The sequence below is a fragment of the Toxotes jaculatrix genome, chromosome 1 (assembly GCF_017976425.1).
Source record: "Toxotes jaculatrix isolate fToxJac2 chromosome 1, fToxJac2.pri, whole genome shotgun sequence".
Classification (NCBI taxonomy): Eukaryota; Metazoa; Chordata; class Actinopteri; family Toxotidae; genus Toxotes; species Toxotes jaculatrix.
In genome coordinates this window covers 6,562,028-6,578,247 of record NC_054394.1, presented here as the reverse complement: position 1 = coordinate 6,578,247, position 16,220 = coordinate 6,562,028, and the positions used below count along the sequence as shown (strand labels likewise).

At 40.0% G+C, this 16,220-nt stretch overlaps 1 protein-coding gene across 1 annotated transcript; it reads right to left on the bottom strand.

Moving 5' to 3' along the window:
* Positions 1 to 945: 945 nt before the first annotated feature.
* On the bottom strand, positions 946 to 15,822 carry pnoca (prepronociceptin a). Its single transcript, XM_041038736.1, has 3 exons — positions 15,724 to 15,822; positions 5,038 to 5,171; positions 946 to 2,632 (listed from the first exon to the last, which is right to left on the bottom strand). Exons 2-3 carry the CDS (start codon positions 5,155 to 5,157, stop codon positions 2,015 to 2,017), a joined length of 738 nt encoding a protein of 245 aa, XP_040894670.1. The 5' UTR covers positions 5,158 to 5,171; positions 15,724 to 15,822; the 3' UTR covers positions 946 to 2,014.
* Positions 15,823 to 16,220: the final 398 nt, after the last annotated feature.

Here is a 16,220-nt window from a genome sequence, read left to right as displayed (position 1 = left end):
CAATGGTCAAACTGAGATTCATAAACGCAACCACAAATGAGCATTTGGACATGTTCTATACATAGACTGTGGTTCTATATGGTGAACATACCCACAGTCAGTAACAGGAGTGACCACTGAGGGGCGCCAAAAGCCTGCTCGCAATGGAAAGAGTTTGCGGGCACTCGGTGTACGGCTGTTCCACTGTTTTAATTTAACTTTTATACTCACAAAAGGAAGAAATATAACTTATTCTGAAGATTACTTCTTGTGAGTGTGTTTTCATGAAGCCTTAGACATCAGAGCAAAACATCATGGAAGACTGCTTTTTCTTTTCTGCCCTGAGCACACAGTTCATTTCTGACCTGTATTTTTGCAGTTAAAAATTAGTGTATCGTAGCATGAATCTCTTGAGATTTTACTTGTAAGGCAGTAACAAAATGTTCTAAGATCAGTAATATAATTTGCCAAATTGTTTCCACTTTGAAATTAGTCACCTTTTATAAATGGGTTATAAGTTCTAATAGTGGTTTTATTAATGGTTAATTACGCTTGCTACTAATGCTTTATGGATCAGTTAAAAGTCATTAATACAAACCAATTTTCGTGTTTCCAGTTTGTGAAAAAATAGATCTTTTTATCTCTTTAGTCCATCATGTTACCACTCCATCTGATCTACTGAAAACAGAAGTTAAAGCATCTGGTCCAGAATATATTTATAAATTTATAACTGCTTTATTTCTTCAAAGTAAGTATTACACAATCTGGCAACCATAATGTTGATCTTATCAAAGACTTATAATCGATCTACAAAAGCACTGTAGTTATAAAACATCTGGAAGCAACTTTAAAAAAAAAAAAAAAGTAAAGAGATTAATGTAACCCACTCCTATTACTGGATGTGCGGTAAATACTGAGAACAAAACACCTCAAGACACAGAATCAGTTGCTGCATGACAGGCCACGAAGGAAATAGTAAACTATTTTTATTGACATGTTTAAATTCAGCTATTTACAAGTTTTCATAGTGGGCAACAAAAACAATTCACACCATTACAGATAAAGAAAAATACCAAATACTGTTTGTACACCTATAGGAATCTGGCTTCTGGACACAACATCCAGTCAGAGATGATGCTCACTTGTACATAACGTCATGACAGTTGTGTAGCATTTCAGTTCACCGTTGAACCAAACTAGAGCAGAGATCTTTTAGTTAACCATGTCTCAGGTGTGTTTTGGCACAGTGATAAATCAGTGAGTTTTAGCAGAGTTTTTTGCATGTTTTAATTTTTTTTTTTTTTTTTTTTTACCACAAATCACATACAGCATTATACTCTACATTGCTGCTGACATAATCTAACCGTAATGCCAAAACATGAAAAAACACTGGTATTGTCCTTTAACAGAGACCAGGTTATGCATTTTTCCAAAGGATGGCAGTAAAAGAGTAATAAAGAGGGCCTTCCTACTAGACTTGATAACAGATGTTGTTACACATTTTCAAGGTTCCCTCCACAGACACTTCCATAAAAGAAGATTCAGCATTTTTTACACAACCCAGCACAGAAATTAATGCATAAAGCATACTATATAATACAGGGAATCAGAAAAGCAATTATTATGTTAACTTTTATCGTTGACACATCCAGTAGATTACATTAAACAGTCAAACAAATCCTTTATTTTGAAGCAAGCCACTCCAGAACTTTCAAGGACTCCCACTTTGGGAGCTTCCTTCAAATCTCATGAAGTGCTTGAGCAGCTAATCGAACGAAACATGATTGTTTAACTGGTACACCCCACGAGGGGCACCAAATAGGAGGTCTGAAGGATTAAGGGCGCCCAGAGATGGACAAGGGGACCAAAGTTTGTGGTTACTTCACTGGAATTTTCACTTTTTGGTAAATTACTTTGTTTCAATAGGTCAACTTTGATGACACCAGTTAAAGTTTGACACATTGGTGAATTAAATACAAAACAAGATTGGTGAAAATACATAAGGAAATAGTTTTATGGCAGTGGCTTGAAGGCGCTAAACTTCATTCTGTTGGGTGAGGTCTTCTGACACGCTGTTGAACTCAGTGGCGCGAGTGCTCATCCCCAGATACTGCTTCAGGAACTCGCTGAAACGTTTTTGGTTGTTCCACTTGCGGGCTGACTTCCGAATGCCAATGAAGCCACCATACCTCTTCTGGTACGATCTTCCTGGAGAAATCAGCTTCCTGTAACCATGTCTCCCTTTGACAAAGCCGCCAAACCTCTTGGAGACGCTCAGTCCTACATCACCCTGTCCTCTTGCTGCCATGTCAGCATCCCCTTCTTCCTGCCCTGCCTCCTCCTCATACTCATCATCAAGGGACAGGGCATGCTGGGAATTGTAGGCAGTGTTCAGCTGGCTGCCCTTGCCACCCAGATCCCTTTCGTCTACCCCAAGTGCCCGGGTCACATGATCAAACCTCTGCAATGCAATGGGCAGCAACAGACCTCCCTCCACCTGCTCTTCCTCTTCAGGAAACAGGGCCTCCACCTCCTCCTGAGATCTTTTCCGCACAGTACCACTGAGTGAGGAAATTTGTGACGTCAGTGCCTTACGACAGAAGTCCCAGGAGAAGGCTGGAGAGATGTTACCTTCACACTCAATGAGACACACCTGACAGAGACAAAGACAAGCGATCATCTTTATGCCCTTTCTGAAATCAGTTCAGGTCAGTTAATTCACATCACAACACAGAAAAACTTGGTAAGCATGGTAAGCATTATACCTGCCAAACATTAGCATGTTAGGCTGGTAAAACTGAGGGAATGGTAGATACCACAGGGAGAGGGAGAAACGTGCTTTGTGATTTTGATGAACTGACCCTGTAAAATAGATATCTAAAGCTGAGTGTACACAATGTGAAATGTCTGTGACTTTATACAAAAAGTGCTGTTGTAACTAATAACTAATTAATGCACAGTAGCCAGGCCATGGTCCACACCCAAATAGACTGCTGTAATTTATTCATGCTATTAATTATTCCTGCATCTCAAATGCAGAATGTATTGTGTATGATAAAGCACCCATTTTTTTGATTTTCTGTACCGCTTGATCCATCAGGGTCACAGGGGAGCTGAAGCCTATCCCAGCTGACTGCGGGCGAGAGGCGGGGTACACCCTGGACTGGTCACCAATCAATTGCAGGGCCGGAACACAAAGACAGACAACCACGCACTCACACACTCACCTAGGGGCAGTGTGGGTTTTGGCACGGGCGAACCGGGCACCCGCCCGAGGAGGCACCACATGAGGGCGGCACTACCACGTGAAAAAAAAAAAAAATCATCTGTGCCGCTAAGCGGTTTTCTATTATCTGTCATATTACTGTGTGGGGAATTGGCAAATTTGCGCCCCCTGCAGCTGCAAGCGCACCTGCTTGCTGAGAAGGTGCAGTGCTCAGAATCTGTGTGAGGAAGGGAAAGGGGAGGGGGGCACATTTCACCTCTGGGTCTCTCCCAAATGGAACGGACAGAGAGGGTGAATCCAATGTATAGAGCAAAATACTCTAATGGAATTAGTGGGCTAAGGTCACCTCGACTTTCTTCCAAAGAACACACATTTCATTCATATTATAAATACAGGCCCATAATTCCTGCAGTTTGGTTTTTCTGAATTGTGTGAAATGGATAATAAAAACACTAAAGCAGAGAGGAGCTTTTCAAAGCTCAAGTGGATCAAGTCGTACCTGAGGTCAACCATGTCTCAGGAACGGCTCACTGGCCTTGCTGTCATCAGTATCAATCAATCAATTCAATGTAGAACTGCCACTGCCTAGGGGCAATGTAGAGTACCCAGAGAAAACACACGCAGGCACAGGGAGAACATAAAGCATGTAACTTAAAAACTTACATGAAACAGCTTTATTCAAAGCATCATGTGAGCGCTGTTTGAGTGGAAAGTCCTTAATTCAGTCCTAACTCAGACAATATAAAAATCAATACAGAAGTAGACTGATTGGATTTCTAAGGTCGTTTCTAACCTTTATCTTTCACTTCACACAGGCACACACACACACACACACCATGTCTCTGTGTGTGTATCTGTCAGAGCAGGATTGTTTCTGTGGATAAATACTATATTGCTCTGAGTTTCCATGAAGCAGGATAATCATAGAGGCTCTGGTCCCTGGGGATCAGAGATGGAGTTGAAAGAGAGGAAAAAATTAAAATAAGCAAAGGAGACACGGTTTGTAAAAAGGGGCATACGTTAGTAGATGGCATGCAGCAAGGTACCTGCCTTAAGACAAATGTCTTTCAGTTGTCACATGTCTGAACAAGGCAATAAAATCCAGTTCCATGGGTTTACTTGAGGTCCCTTAAAATTTAAAGTGCATAACACAACAATACTAACCGTTCAAAGTGTTCTGAGCCATGTGCACTTTAACGCCTTCCTGTGTGTTCCCTGCCAAAATGTCTGAGAAGCAGACATGTCATTAACCACAGAGAAACAACCAGCAGGCATGAGCACTGAGAGGAGAAACACACATCTATCCCCAGGAATCAATTAGCCACAACAAATTAAAACTCAAATGCCAAAAGGGTAATCTGCTGAGTAAGAGACAGTGAGGGAGATGGAGAGAGGACAGCATGAATACATGGAGGTGGGGTGAGGGATATGCACTTATTTTATCACCAAATTAAAACAGCCCTGTGGACAGATTGTGTTTGTGTGTTTATGCAGGAGAATTGTCCAGTTTTGTCTGGATGGAGTGCTGGCTAACTAATAATTTAGACCATTTTTTTAAGATTTTTTTTTTTTTTAACTTATTTTGCTTATGTTTCAATCTGTTACAATTTCCCACTCAGGACTGTAACAAAAACAGCTGGTTTTGCGGTTCTTTTTAAGTGTTACAGTAAACCATGGCAGGACAGCATGCACAGTATCAGAACCCTGATGCTAAAGCAGAATTCAGCAAAATCACTTTTAATTTTGTACTCATACTTTTTTTTGTTTGCATTGCAGTCAACCAATGTGGTTTCCATTGAAAGGGAGTGTGTGTGTGTGTGTGTACTCCTCACCATGGTGTTGAAACTGAGCTGTTTGGGCAGGATGTTGCTGCAGGACAGGCAGTCTGCCTGGCAATCACTCTGTCCAGGGTCACACAGACAGAGCAGCAGCAGAGCCACCACAGTCTTCATGGTCCCACCGTCTGCTGCAGGACAGATCAAACAAACATGTTCAGCCCAACAATTTGCTAAGGCAGCGGTGTCTGGTATGATCACCTCAAAATTCAATAAGGTTTTGAACACTGTGTCAATCAGTTGAGACATTTTCTCAACTGAGACAATGTCTCACTCAAATGTGTGAAGGTCTGACCAAGTTAAAGTAGAATTAAATGCCACACATGGAAAGAAAAAGAAGAGTTCTGCGTATTCATTTTTTTTCATAGTGAGGACCTTTGTCTTTTAAAAGAAAATAAACATTACAAAAATAGTAATAGCTGTTTATGTTGCCATCTTGCTATCTTACCAACAATCACTTTAGCTTTGTTCACATACACAAAAGTAACCAGTTTGGCTCGTGTTGCTTGAACAAAGGGCTATCCAATGTGGTTTTGTGTGTGTTTGTGTGCGTGTGTGTGTGTGTGTGTGTGTGTGTGTGTGTGTGTGTGTGTGTGTGTGTGTGTGTGTCTGTCTGTCTGTCTGTGTCTGTGTCTGTCTGTCTGTCTGTCTGTCTGTCTGTCTGTCTGTCTGTCTGTCTGTCTGTCTGTCTGTGGATGAGTGCCAATACATGTATCGTAGTTAGCGTTACTGTCAACCCAAAATATCCTCTTAAGCTTTCTTTCCAAACAACTGTCAAATGCATACAGACTGATTATGAGCAGAAAATCAGTTTTTATACACAGCATTTGAATTGTTGGAAAAATCCCCTGCATTAATATCATATGTCAACAGGAATCTATGTGATGATGTGTGCAGTCTAAAAAAATGTCAAGGGTGGAGGCAATGACTCACATATACAGAACCACAACTATTAGTCAAAGAACTATTTGCCATTTAAGACACAGAGTCACACTGCTCAGTTAGTCATGTTTTATATTGGTGGTAATACGCAGGAACAATATATTTATGTTGATAATCACCGTGAAGGCTTCTAACACACTTTTTATGGAAAAAGGACAGACAGAGGACAATAAGAGCAGAAATGACAAGAGTGAGCTGAAGGGGGCATGAAGTGAGACTGGTGGGAGCGACAGTCTACTGAGTGACAGACTAAACAGACTTAGAGAATGGAGAAAGAGGAAAAGAAATTTGTTTGACCTTATTCTGGGAGGAACAGCCCTGTCTGGCGAGCCTGACGTCAGAAATACAACCAGAGTTTTCATCTCATTAAACAAACTCGTTAACGCCTTTAATTGATGCCTCAATTAATGCCTCTGGCAGCAAACTGAGTCACTGTTTGTTGCTGACAAACACACAGTCAAACTCACACGCACAACACACACACAATGTTCGGACAGAGAAACCTAAACAGTACACAAAACACACATACATACAAATACATGCATGCTCACACACGCTGCACACTGTGTATGACCACTATACAGTTCATTGGTAGACACGCTCAAATACATTCACGCACACACTACTGCTCTGCTCTTTTCTCTGTAGGTTGTCATTATCTGTTAAACTGATGTAGCAGAAAGTAAAACTCATTTGTCTTGAATTAGACATCTCCCTGTAATGTCTTAGAAATCCGTAATTTATTCAGGATAATTAAAAACTGATAAAAGTGTAATTGCGCTACAGTTCATTCCAATCTCTCACTACCCGTAAAACAGCAGCTCTGCAATATTAATAAAAATGTATCAGTCTTCTTGTGTGCAAACAATGAAAGTATGTGTCATGTTTTCTTAATTTTTCTTTAGTAGGATAGAGGATGCGTTTGTCAGTGAAGGACAAAAGAGCAGGAACATCGTAGACAGGAACATTGTAGGACAGCTGAGGGCGGGACACAACTGGAAGATGGAAGCAGATTTAGACAAACAGCTTGGGTGTGCTCATTTGGCCACAATGCATCTTACTGTCCATCCTCCTGTCACTGACTGTTTGCTTCGAACAATTAGCTCCCATCATGCTTTTGCATGCGTGAAGGAGCCACATCTCTGTTCTCAATGGAGGTGTGGCCAGGATGCACACACAGGTGTGTCGTGTATCAATTATCAGGTAATGAGTGAAGATAGTTTTTAGATACGTTTTGAAAAATTAAAATTTTTGATGATGGAGCTACATAAAAGGTCATCAAATTATAACTTCATCCTCAGGGAGACACAACTGTCTACACCTGATGTCATGGAAATCCATCCAGTAGTTGTTGAGACATTTCACCCCAAACCACAAAGATCAGCCTCATGATGGCGCTAGAGCAAAAGGGAGAAAAGGGAAGGGATCACCACCAGACCAATATTGCAACCACCAGAGCCACGCCACTTGCTATTAGATGTTTATATTTTGACTAAGGGTTCGGGCAAAGCAGAACTATTCTCTGTTCCTGTGAGGATATTGTTTTGTTGTTTTTCTTTTGGTAATAATCTTCACATCGTAAACAAGGTCAAACATGGACAGCAGTACACATTGTGACAGCTGTCATTGGAGGTTTAAGGAACAGTCTCAATACCTTACTTGGGAGCAAATGCAGGAAACAGTCAAGTGGCCAGGCTGAGTGCTGACATTCCTAACTCTTCCTTTCCTGTTGGAAACAATTAATGTCCAGGTTTCCTGTCCAGAACAACACAGAATGAATAAAGCTTGGATGCAGTCACTCAGGATTATTGATGTGGTTAAACAGTCGCACACAAGTACACACTCCACTGAATATAGTCTTTATCTGTTTGTCTGTCCCGTTGTCATAAAGTAGTCTGCTCTTAAAAGGTTGTTACAAATGAATGGGACTTCTCAATGACTGATTTTTCTGTGGTCTTACAGTGACATCTGCCAGGTTCTCTCAAGAGCCTTTAAAACCCAATTACTCTGCTTTTAATTAACTGATTAACTACTAAATAAGCCAGTTAATTAAGTCATTACTGTCTGTGCAGTGCTGAGGCGCTGCTGGTGGAGGTTTTACACTCCAACAGTTGATGAATTAAGACCATCTTTCAGATGAGAGGAAATACCTCTCCACAGAGCTACAGTATTTCTGCAGCAGCGATATACCTTTCATCCAGGATCAACCTGTGGCCTGTTACCATGTCACTACATGAGCTGCTGTTGTGCCATTTGATCTGTTCTGTTACCTGAAAAACATCTGCTCCAAGTCACAATTCAAGATGAACAAAGGAGCAGTGAACACCAAAAAGCAATAGTATGTGGTATCATCCATGTTCTGCAAGACATATTCAGGTAAATAATAAGTGAAATGATGCTTCACTGCGTGGGAACATTAGTGGCCTGTAGTCTGTCTCAGCAGCTGTATGTGTAACTATGCACAGAGAGCTTTGCCAGGTTTAGGTTAAACATCACAACCATCTTCAAGCTGCTGATTCAGAAGTATGTCTGGTCAAATATGAAAAAGTGCATTCAAAGTTAACCAAATATTCCTTTCTGATTCATGGTCTCATCCGACGACAACAACAATTCACTCTGAGCAGAAAGTTCTCACACGTTATCAACTGTTTCCACCATTATTTTTCTCCATTATTGCTTTTTTCTCATCAAGAACAGAAAGTATAAAATAAATTACTCCCAGTCGAAGAGCGACTTAAATCCGGATTATTCACACGTGGCTGAACAGAGGAGTGTGCATCCGCCTTGGACTTCATCTTTATTTTTAAAAGCTGCACTGCACATTGTTATGCAAGTACTGTACTAACCATACTGTCAAATTCACACCAGTACACCGTGTACTTTGGCTCGAACTTTGTTCTTATTTTGTTTGTGGTTGCTCTGTACTGTTGTACAAATGGCAAAACAGCAAAAGTGGGATGTTTTTTCTAAATGAAATTTTCTGTGCAGTGATTTTTGATTGCCTCATGGTTGCTTACTTTGAAAGAGAACTGCCTAATTTGTAGTCTGTGGGTGGTTTGCATCAGATCATAAATTGGGGTTTGTCGTGACTCCAGTAAAGTTTAATTTAAAAGTGCAATGTAGTTCAAGCCCTGTCTATAATGGAGTCCTTAATTTTTTAATTTTATTTTTATTTTTACAAAATTAAGACATCTCCTTGATTAACTTAAAATGCTAAAAAGAAAAACCTGAAGGCATCAGGTGATGCAACTTTATTTTTGTACAGGATGTGCAGACTTAAAGATCACTGGGCTATTATACCTTTTTAAGTGCTGAATAGTGTACAGATTTTCAGCAGTAGTGACACAAAATTATTGTGCACAATCATATAATGACCTAATAAACTGCACCTTTAAATCTGATGGCTTTTAATTAAACTGGAGAACAGTCACTTTCAACCCTTGAAGGAGACAAGCCCAGCATTTTAAAGAAAACAAATCGAATATTGAATAATTAGAGTGTATTCATGATGTTGGCTTTGTTAGTTGATGAGTTGATGAGAGTTTGACAGGTAATTAAATGTTATTTAGTCTTCTGCCTGGAGCCAGATGGCAGACTACTTCATCTGTCAGAAAAGTCACTTTGATTGACAACTTGTCGCAGGCCCACTCAAAATACATTGTTCTCTTTGTTTTAATATTGATAGCTAACTGGCAAAATGGCAGAGTGGTCATTGATTTGACTTTGATTTCAGTGTCCTGAAATGTGTCTATACCTCCAACCAGTTTATTTAAAAGTGTCACCTCTATATATTAATCATCCCTGTCACTGCCTACGTACCTACTGATTGATCTGTCGTTAACCCCTCTTCTCACCCACTCAAGCACTTTCTCTCCCCAGCTCTCTGTCAGTCTCACTCTTTGTCTTTCAATAAGTGCATAAAACATGAAAAAACTTCTACTATCATTGACATAGAAGTTCACAAGGGTCTTAGTTGTAGGAATGCCCCAACTATTCATGTCGCAAAAACAAAATACTGCAAAAAAGATGTTAATAATCACCCCAACAGCAACACTTGTGGGAAATCCAATCCAATATAATATAATAATCCAATACATTAAATGATTCAATGATCAATGTGCAGAAAACATAAGAGTTCTATTAAGCTGTTTGCCTAAACTCATGTTAAATCGTCCATCCAACAATTTTGACACATTTTGGGTGATCAATGTATTGCATGGATTTGCTGGAAGACAGCATCAATAGAATGCCCAGGCAGTAATGGTGGCAACCACACCACTGCTAGCAAAACACATTATTTCTCATGATCTGGTCATTGTCTCTTGGTCAGAGGTCTTGTCAGCTCACAGATGTTCACATATGTGTCTGCAGAGTGGGCGTAGTGACATATCTCCAGGCACAGGAAACCTCTGGAGGAAGCCTTTAGTGTTTTTACAAGATGTTCCCTGTCAGTCAGACTGTGTGTGACATGGCAGTAGATTACATGCTGAAGCCATTACAGGCAGACACACTAAGCTAAATCAATTTCCCTTCTCGATGCATCTAATCACATAAGTTCGATTAATGGTTGGGAGCTGGCACACACTCACACATACCAGATCCATTTCATATTTATTTCACATTGATTTTTTTGTTTATGTTTTGAGATGAGGTGGTGCCCTGTGTTTCCATAATATGAGTTATTTCTATGTAGCTAAACTAAATTAAACACACAAGATATTTGTAAGATATTTTGACAAAGCAGTGAGTCTGCGAACACAGGCATTTTCAAACTCAAATCTTTGGTCGAGCACAGGTGTAACTAATAACAATGCTAATGGGTGCATTACATTTAGGAGTCGCTGGCTCACTGACACAAATAGATGGAGGGAACCATGAACGATGTTATTTGTTACACCTGTGCTTGTTCTGCTATGGCAGCTCAAAATGAGATAAAGATATATCCAATCACTGAATTATTGAATTTCTCCTAAAGGATTTCTAAAGGTCATACTATCATGTTTTTTTTTTTTTTTTTTTAAACTTATATTAGTAGTTTGTGTAGAATAAATCAGACTTCAGTGAGATCAGCCACATAAACTTAAATATCAGACTACCAGCTTACCTACTACCTACTGTTAAGAGGCATGCACCAATTTATCTTGTTAGATTTTCTTAAATTCAGAAAAAATATACTTGGGTTGTTTGGGCATCGACTGCTGTATTGGAGAATGAAAGTCAAGCTCCAAAACCACCATATAACAACAATTTTTATGTCATCATTGTTTTGTTAGTGTTCCCCTGGGTTTTAGCCAAAATGGTGCACTAAGAGAACCTGGTCAGTGATGGTGCTGTTGCATGTTAACATAAAAACCATCAATGTGTTTTAAGAACTGGATACTGCAATACAAGATGGCGGCCATTCATTTCATTTCATTCAAAGCTGCTCACCAAACGGCTAAAAGGTTTTCTGTCCTCCTCATGTACTTCTGAGCTGTGCATCCCACCGCTCATTCACATTATACTGCATTCTCACAATGTTGAAATCTTGGAAGTGTTCACATTTCCAAGATGGTTGCCCCCCAATGCTAGCCTCACATTATTTAGATAACTATATAGCTTCTTTTTAGTCAACTGAATCAACTGCGTTATTGTTAATAATGCATTTTATTAAGATGTAACTCTCAGTGATGGTGGTTTTGCAGGCGTTTTGCAGTTTGTTGACACTTTTTTCACTAAGAGAGAGATGTAGCTGTTGGAAGTTTCTGATATCTCAGAGATGTAGAATTACAATTAGGAAGCTAATATGAATGGTTTTTACAACTTGGCTGCTTGTTTTATCTAATTAGCTTGGAGGTATTGTCTTTTCCCCCTGAGCCTGCCCGTCCCATAGACACATATCTGGGCTCTTGGAAAGTTTTACAAGCATTTAATCTTCTGGATTTAAATTTTCATGATAAAAGAGAAAACATTAGTTCAGCATCTTTTATGATGGTCACATACATGTATGGGAAAAAAGCTTTTTTGGCCATAAAGGATTTCTTTGTCGTAGCACAGCAGCGGGACAACTGGCAACAACTGACTCAACACAATGAATCCAACTCTGTTAACACGTCCTTCCACGAAACAGACAGTGAACATGGACATTTTATCACTATGTCATTTTCTCTATGCCACAGGAAAATCATTTCATCAACACCAGAAAAAGAAAGTGTTTATCTTTGGCCCCAGAATTAAAATGAGTGCAACTGCATCTGATGGGAGTCAGGTGTCCTTTGATGTGGAAACAGAGGGGAAAAGAGGGGCACACTGGAGTCTGCAAGGAGACATCAAGAATGATCTGCAAAATCCTCCCAGCACAAAAGCATGGACAGGGGTCCTGCTGTGTTAGGAACATTGTATGCCTGGATTAACTCCACACATTCACCACCAATTCAGCGCAGCCACCAGAGATGTACACACAACACTATGCCGTGTGACCTGTGATCCAGCACTCCTTATCCTCCCTTTATTTTCCCCATCCAGCCTTTGAATGAGAATGGTTTTCCAGGGTCAAGGAAGTTTATCCATAAAGCTAATGAGGTGTGTATGTATGTGTGTGTTTTGTGGAAGAAACCAAGAAATTCACTGATACTGAGGAGGAGAGGAGATGCAGTTCAGTAAAGTGTTCCTAGCGTTTTTCTTTTTTTTATGCATTTTTTTTTTCACGTGTCTCACTAAATGCATAGTAATTACAAAGTCTTCATCAATTCACCACAAACAAGCTGCCATCACTTTTGGATGACAGCGATTTCTGCTGATTTCCTGCTGCGTTTCGATAAACATCAGATAAAGTAAACTGAACTTGATGCATTCAGTTATTTTGTGTGTGTGTGTGTAGGTGGACAGAATTGAATTGGGGTATTTTAAGTCTATAAAAGAAAGAAAGAAAGAAAGAAAGAAATGGCACTCTTTCCTCAAAGCACAACTTGTTTTTTCTGTTGCTTGATAGAGGTTTCTGATTGTCCTCTTCAAGTTTGACAGTGAAATAGAAAGAGAAGTATACGTTTTGTCTCTGAAGCACTTACACCCAAAAGGTTCACAGGAGTTGTGTTAGGCATTTCAAGCATTTTGTGTTTGAAGTTCTGTTATAGTCAGTGTTGAAATGTCATTGCTCTCTCTCAGTCCCACATGCCATCATCACCGCTTGTACGCCTGGCCAGCTATCCAAAGGAACACGGTGAAATTACCCACAAAAAACAACACAGAACGTTCATCACCAACAGCTGCTGTGTTTCAGTGTCATTCTCCAATCCAGCTAAAATCAATTCGAATTCTATCTTGTCATCTCCCTCTGCAGTGTATTTACCTAAAATCAGCTGCATATCAGAGCATTCAGTTTTCAAATGTTAAATTTCCTTTTATGGTACCATCTCTGTTCAGGTTAGAGCTGGTTAATTTACTCCGGCTTCCACTCCCTCAATGCTGTCTCGCTGAAGACAGGACTTGACTTTTTTCACCCAGCCAGTGCAGGGCTGATGTGCTAGAACATAATACAAAGCTAATCAGATCCAGAGCTAATCAGAGGTAAATTTCACAGCAAGCCCAAATCTGCTGCAGTCACAGGAACGCTTTGAGTATTTGCCCTAAGGAAAGAGAGAGCAGCCTCTAGATTTCTCTGAATCAGTTAAAAAGGATGTTATTTCAGCCTGAGCGTTATCTGTAGATCTACATCGGCCTCTTTGTGACGATATGCAAGAAGCTTTTGTTACTAAGATAATTACAGCTAGAGATGTGCACTTTCAAAATAAGTTATCAGCAGTTGTTGAAAGAGACTTCTTGGTGTAGCTTACTTCAAATAATCCATTTTGAGCTGCGCCTTTGTTTAAGGAGTTTCTTTCAAGGTCAAGTGAAAAGTGAGCCTCAGGCTAAACAAAAACACTGTTAATTATTCAGTGATGAAAATAAATAAATAAATAAATAAAAAGGTGACACTCAATCTTGAAGTTTGTTATTAACTTGGTACATGTTTCCTGACAGCTTTAAAAAAGCATGTACCTCTTTATAATGAGTTTTACAAACAAATGCCTGAAGGCATAAGAGGAATAATATCAGCAGAACCACCACGGAACCAGGCTGCTACACAAGAAATACCACTAATACTATTACTACTACTGCAATGAAGCAACTTCAATCGCTATGTTGTGGCTTAAATTTTTATGTTTTTTATGTTTGTTTGTTTGTTTGTTTGTTTGTTTTGTTTTGTTTTGTTTTGTTTTGTTTTGTTTTGTTTTGTTTTGTTTTTGTTTTGTTTTGGGGTGTTTTTTTTTTTTTTTTTCAAATGAAATTGTGGCCCATAAAGAGCACAGGGATCTATGGGTCTGGCCAGATGTGGCCAGATGTTTTATATGTGGCCAACATCCATGTACACTGCTGTCTTTACAACTGTCCTTTTACCTGTTCTGGACATGCTCTTTTTAGTTTTTGTGGCAGGTTCTGATTGTTAAGACAAAAACCAACCAACAAACTTCAACCAAGTCCTGTTAAAATGAAATCAATCAATCTGAGCCCTTATTAACCTTAAGAATTTACTTTCTTTGTCCCCTAGTGAATAATTTGACAGGAAGCTGTCATTAAAAATGACGTACCTCCAAATATTGACTAGACAAGGACTAAACAGTCCTCTGATGAAGTGAGCTTGGGAAAATCTGACCCTTAACAATCAACATGCACTCACCTAAATTACCTATCATTACCCTGTGTCCTGAGCTACATTGTAAACACAAACAGTAGCTTTGTGCAAAGACTCTCCGTCCATTCATGAAACCCACTAGAGCGCAGCAGTAAATCAGGCCTTAATGATTAATGACTAATCAGGACCAACGATTTATGACCTTTCCCTCTGTATTAAATACCAGTGCAGTGAAAAACAAACTGCGTGTGTAATCCACAGATGCCGCTTCTTCACTTCGTGCTCTCTGTAACGTGTATATCGTTGCTGCCTTTTGCTTTTAACCCACTCAAACACGTATTTAACCTTGGGCATTACAGGACGTAATAGTCTGTAGCTGCTCCTTTAGAGGTGATGCATTGATTTTATGAAACACAGAATCAGTGGTTTGTTAACTAATTAGTGTTTTGTTTGTTGACTTGAGACGTTGTCCTGACCCGCTCTGTGTGATTTATCCACCTGTCTGTCGTCAAGGTCAACAATAGATTATGCTTAAAATTCTTTAATCAGCGTCGTTACAGGCATTCAGCCGTAAGGAGACCAGGGGTCAGAGGGTATCAGCGACAAAAGCTGCAGCAGTTATCCTACAGAAGTCGCGGCTGATGGAGTGATGGAGACAAAGACTGACTGGAGATAATAAAGCATCATTCTTAACAGAGCTGACAAACGCTTAGAAACATGTCACTCCTTTCTCCTCCCTTGTGTCCAAATTTTCTTTTGTCAAATTTAGATTTAGGGAAATTCACATTTGAATTGTTGTAATTTAGTGGGCTCTCTAATATTTAACTGGTGCTGCTATATCACCAATATTAAGAGCAATTAGTGAGGAGGCAAAAGGATGTAAAAATGCACCCTTGCTTTCTGGAAAATGTGATACCAGTAGGGCTTTTTACAATGTGTGTAGTCTTACTTTCATGACTGTGGAACCATTAACAAATACAACAAAATGTTAAATGACAAAAATGCAGAAGATTCTGTATCAAAGGTCAGAGGTCAAACCATTTCTTTTCCCTACTCCTCCATGTCCCTCCTCCTCCCCAGGGGCTTCTTACCTGTGTTGGAGTGAGATTGTGGGTGCCTATAGGGGGTCCTTCGGGTGCAGGTTGAGGTTCGTCAGCGTATGTTTCCCTCCCTCTGTCTCAGCGTGGTTTTTCTGGCTACGTGGAGGCTGGAGTCAGCTGCTCTTATAGGGTCCCACCCCTCCCCTTCAACCTCCTCCTCTGATTCTCTCTCTCTTTCAAAACTCCTTCTTTCATCACAGAGAGAAAAGGGTAGGAGGGAGGGACTGAAGTCAGGGAGGAGAAAGAAGATGGGGGAGATGGGGGGAGGGATAGGGAATGGGAAGGAAGGTGGGAGGGAGAGAAGGAGGGTGGCATGGAGGAGAGAAAGACAGGAGTTAGGATAGGAAGAAAAGTAAATGGCAAAAAGAGGGAGGAGAAAAAGAGGGAGGCAAGAGAGAAAATGATAGGAGAAAAAAGTAGACGGGGACAAAAGAAATAAAAAAGACAGGGAGAACAGAGGATGAAAAAAGAGGAAAGGAGAAAGAGTA

What these genes read in the sequence shown, in the direction of transcription:
- pnoca (XM_041038736.1), bottom strand. Translation starts at nt 5,157, where the DNA reads ATGAAGACTGTGGTGGCTCTGCTGCTGCTCTGTCTGTGTGACCCTGGA. An exon ending in AGCTCAGTTTCAACACCATG is followed by an intron (nt 2,633 to 5,037) that starts GTGAGGAGTACA and finishes TGTCTCTGTCAG; the next exon opens with GTGTGTCTCATTGAGTGTGA.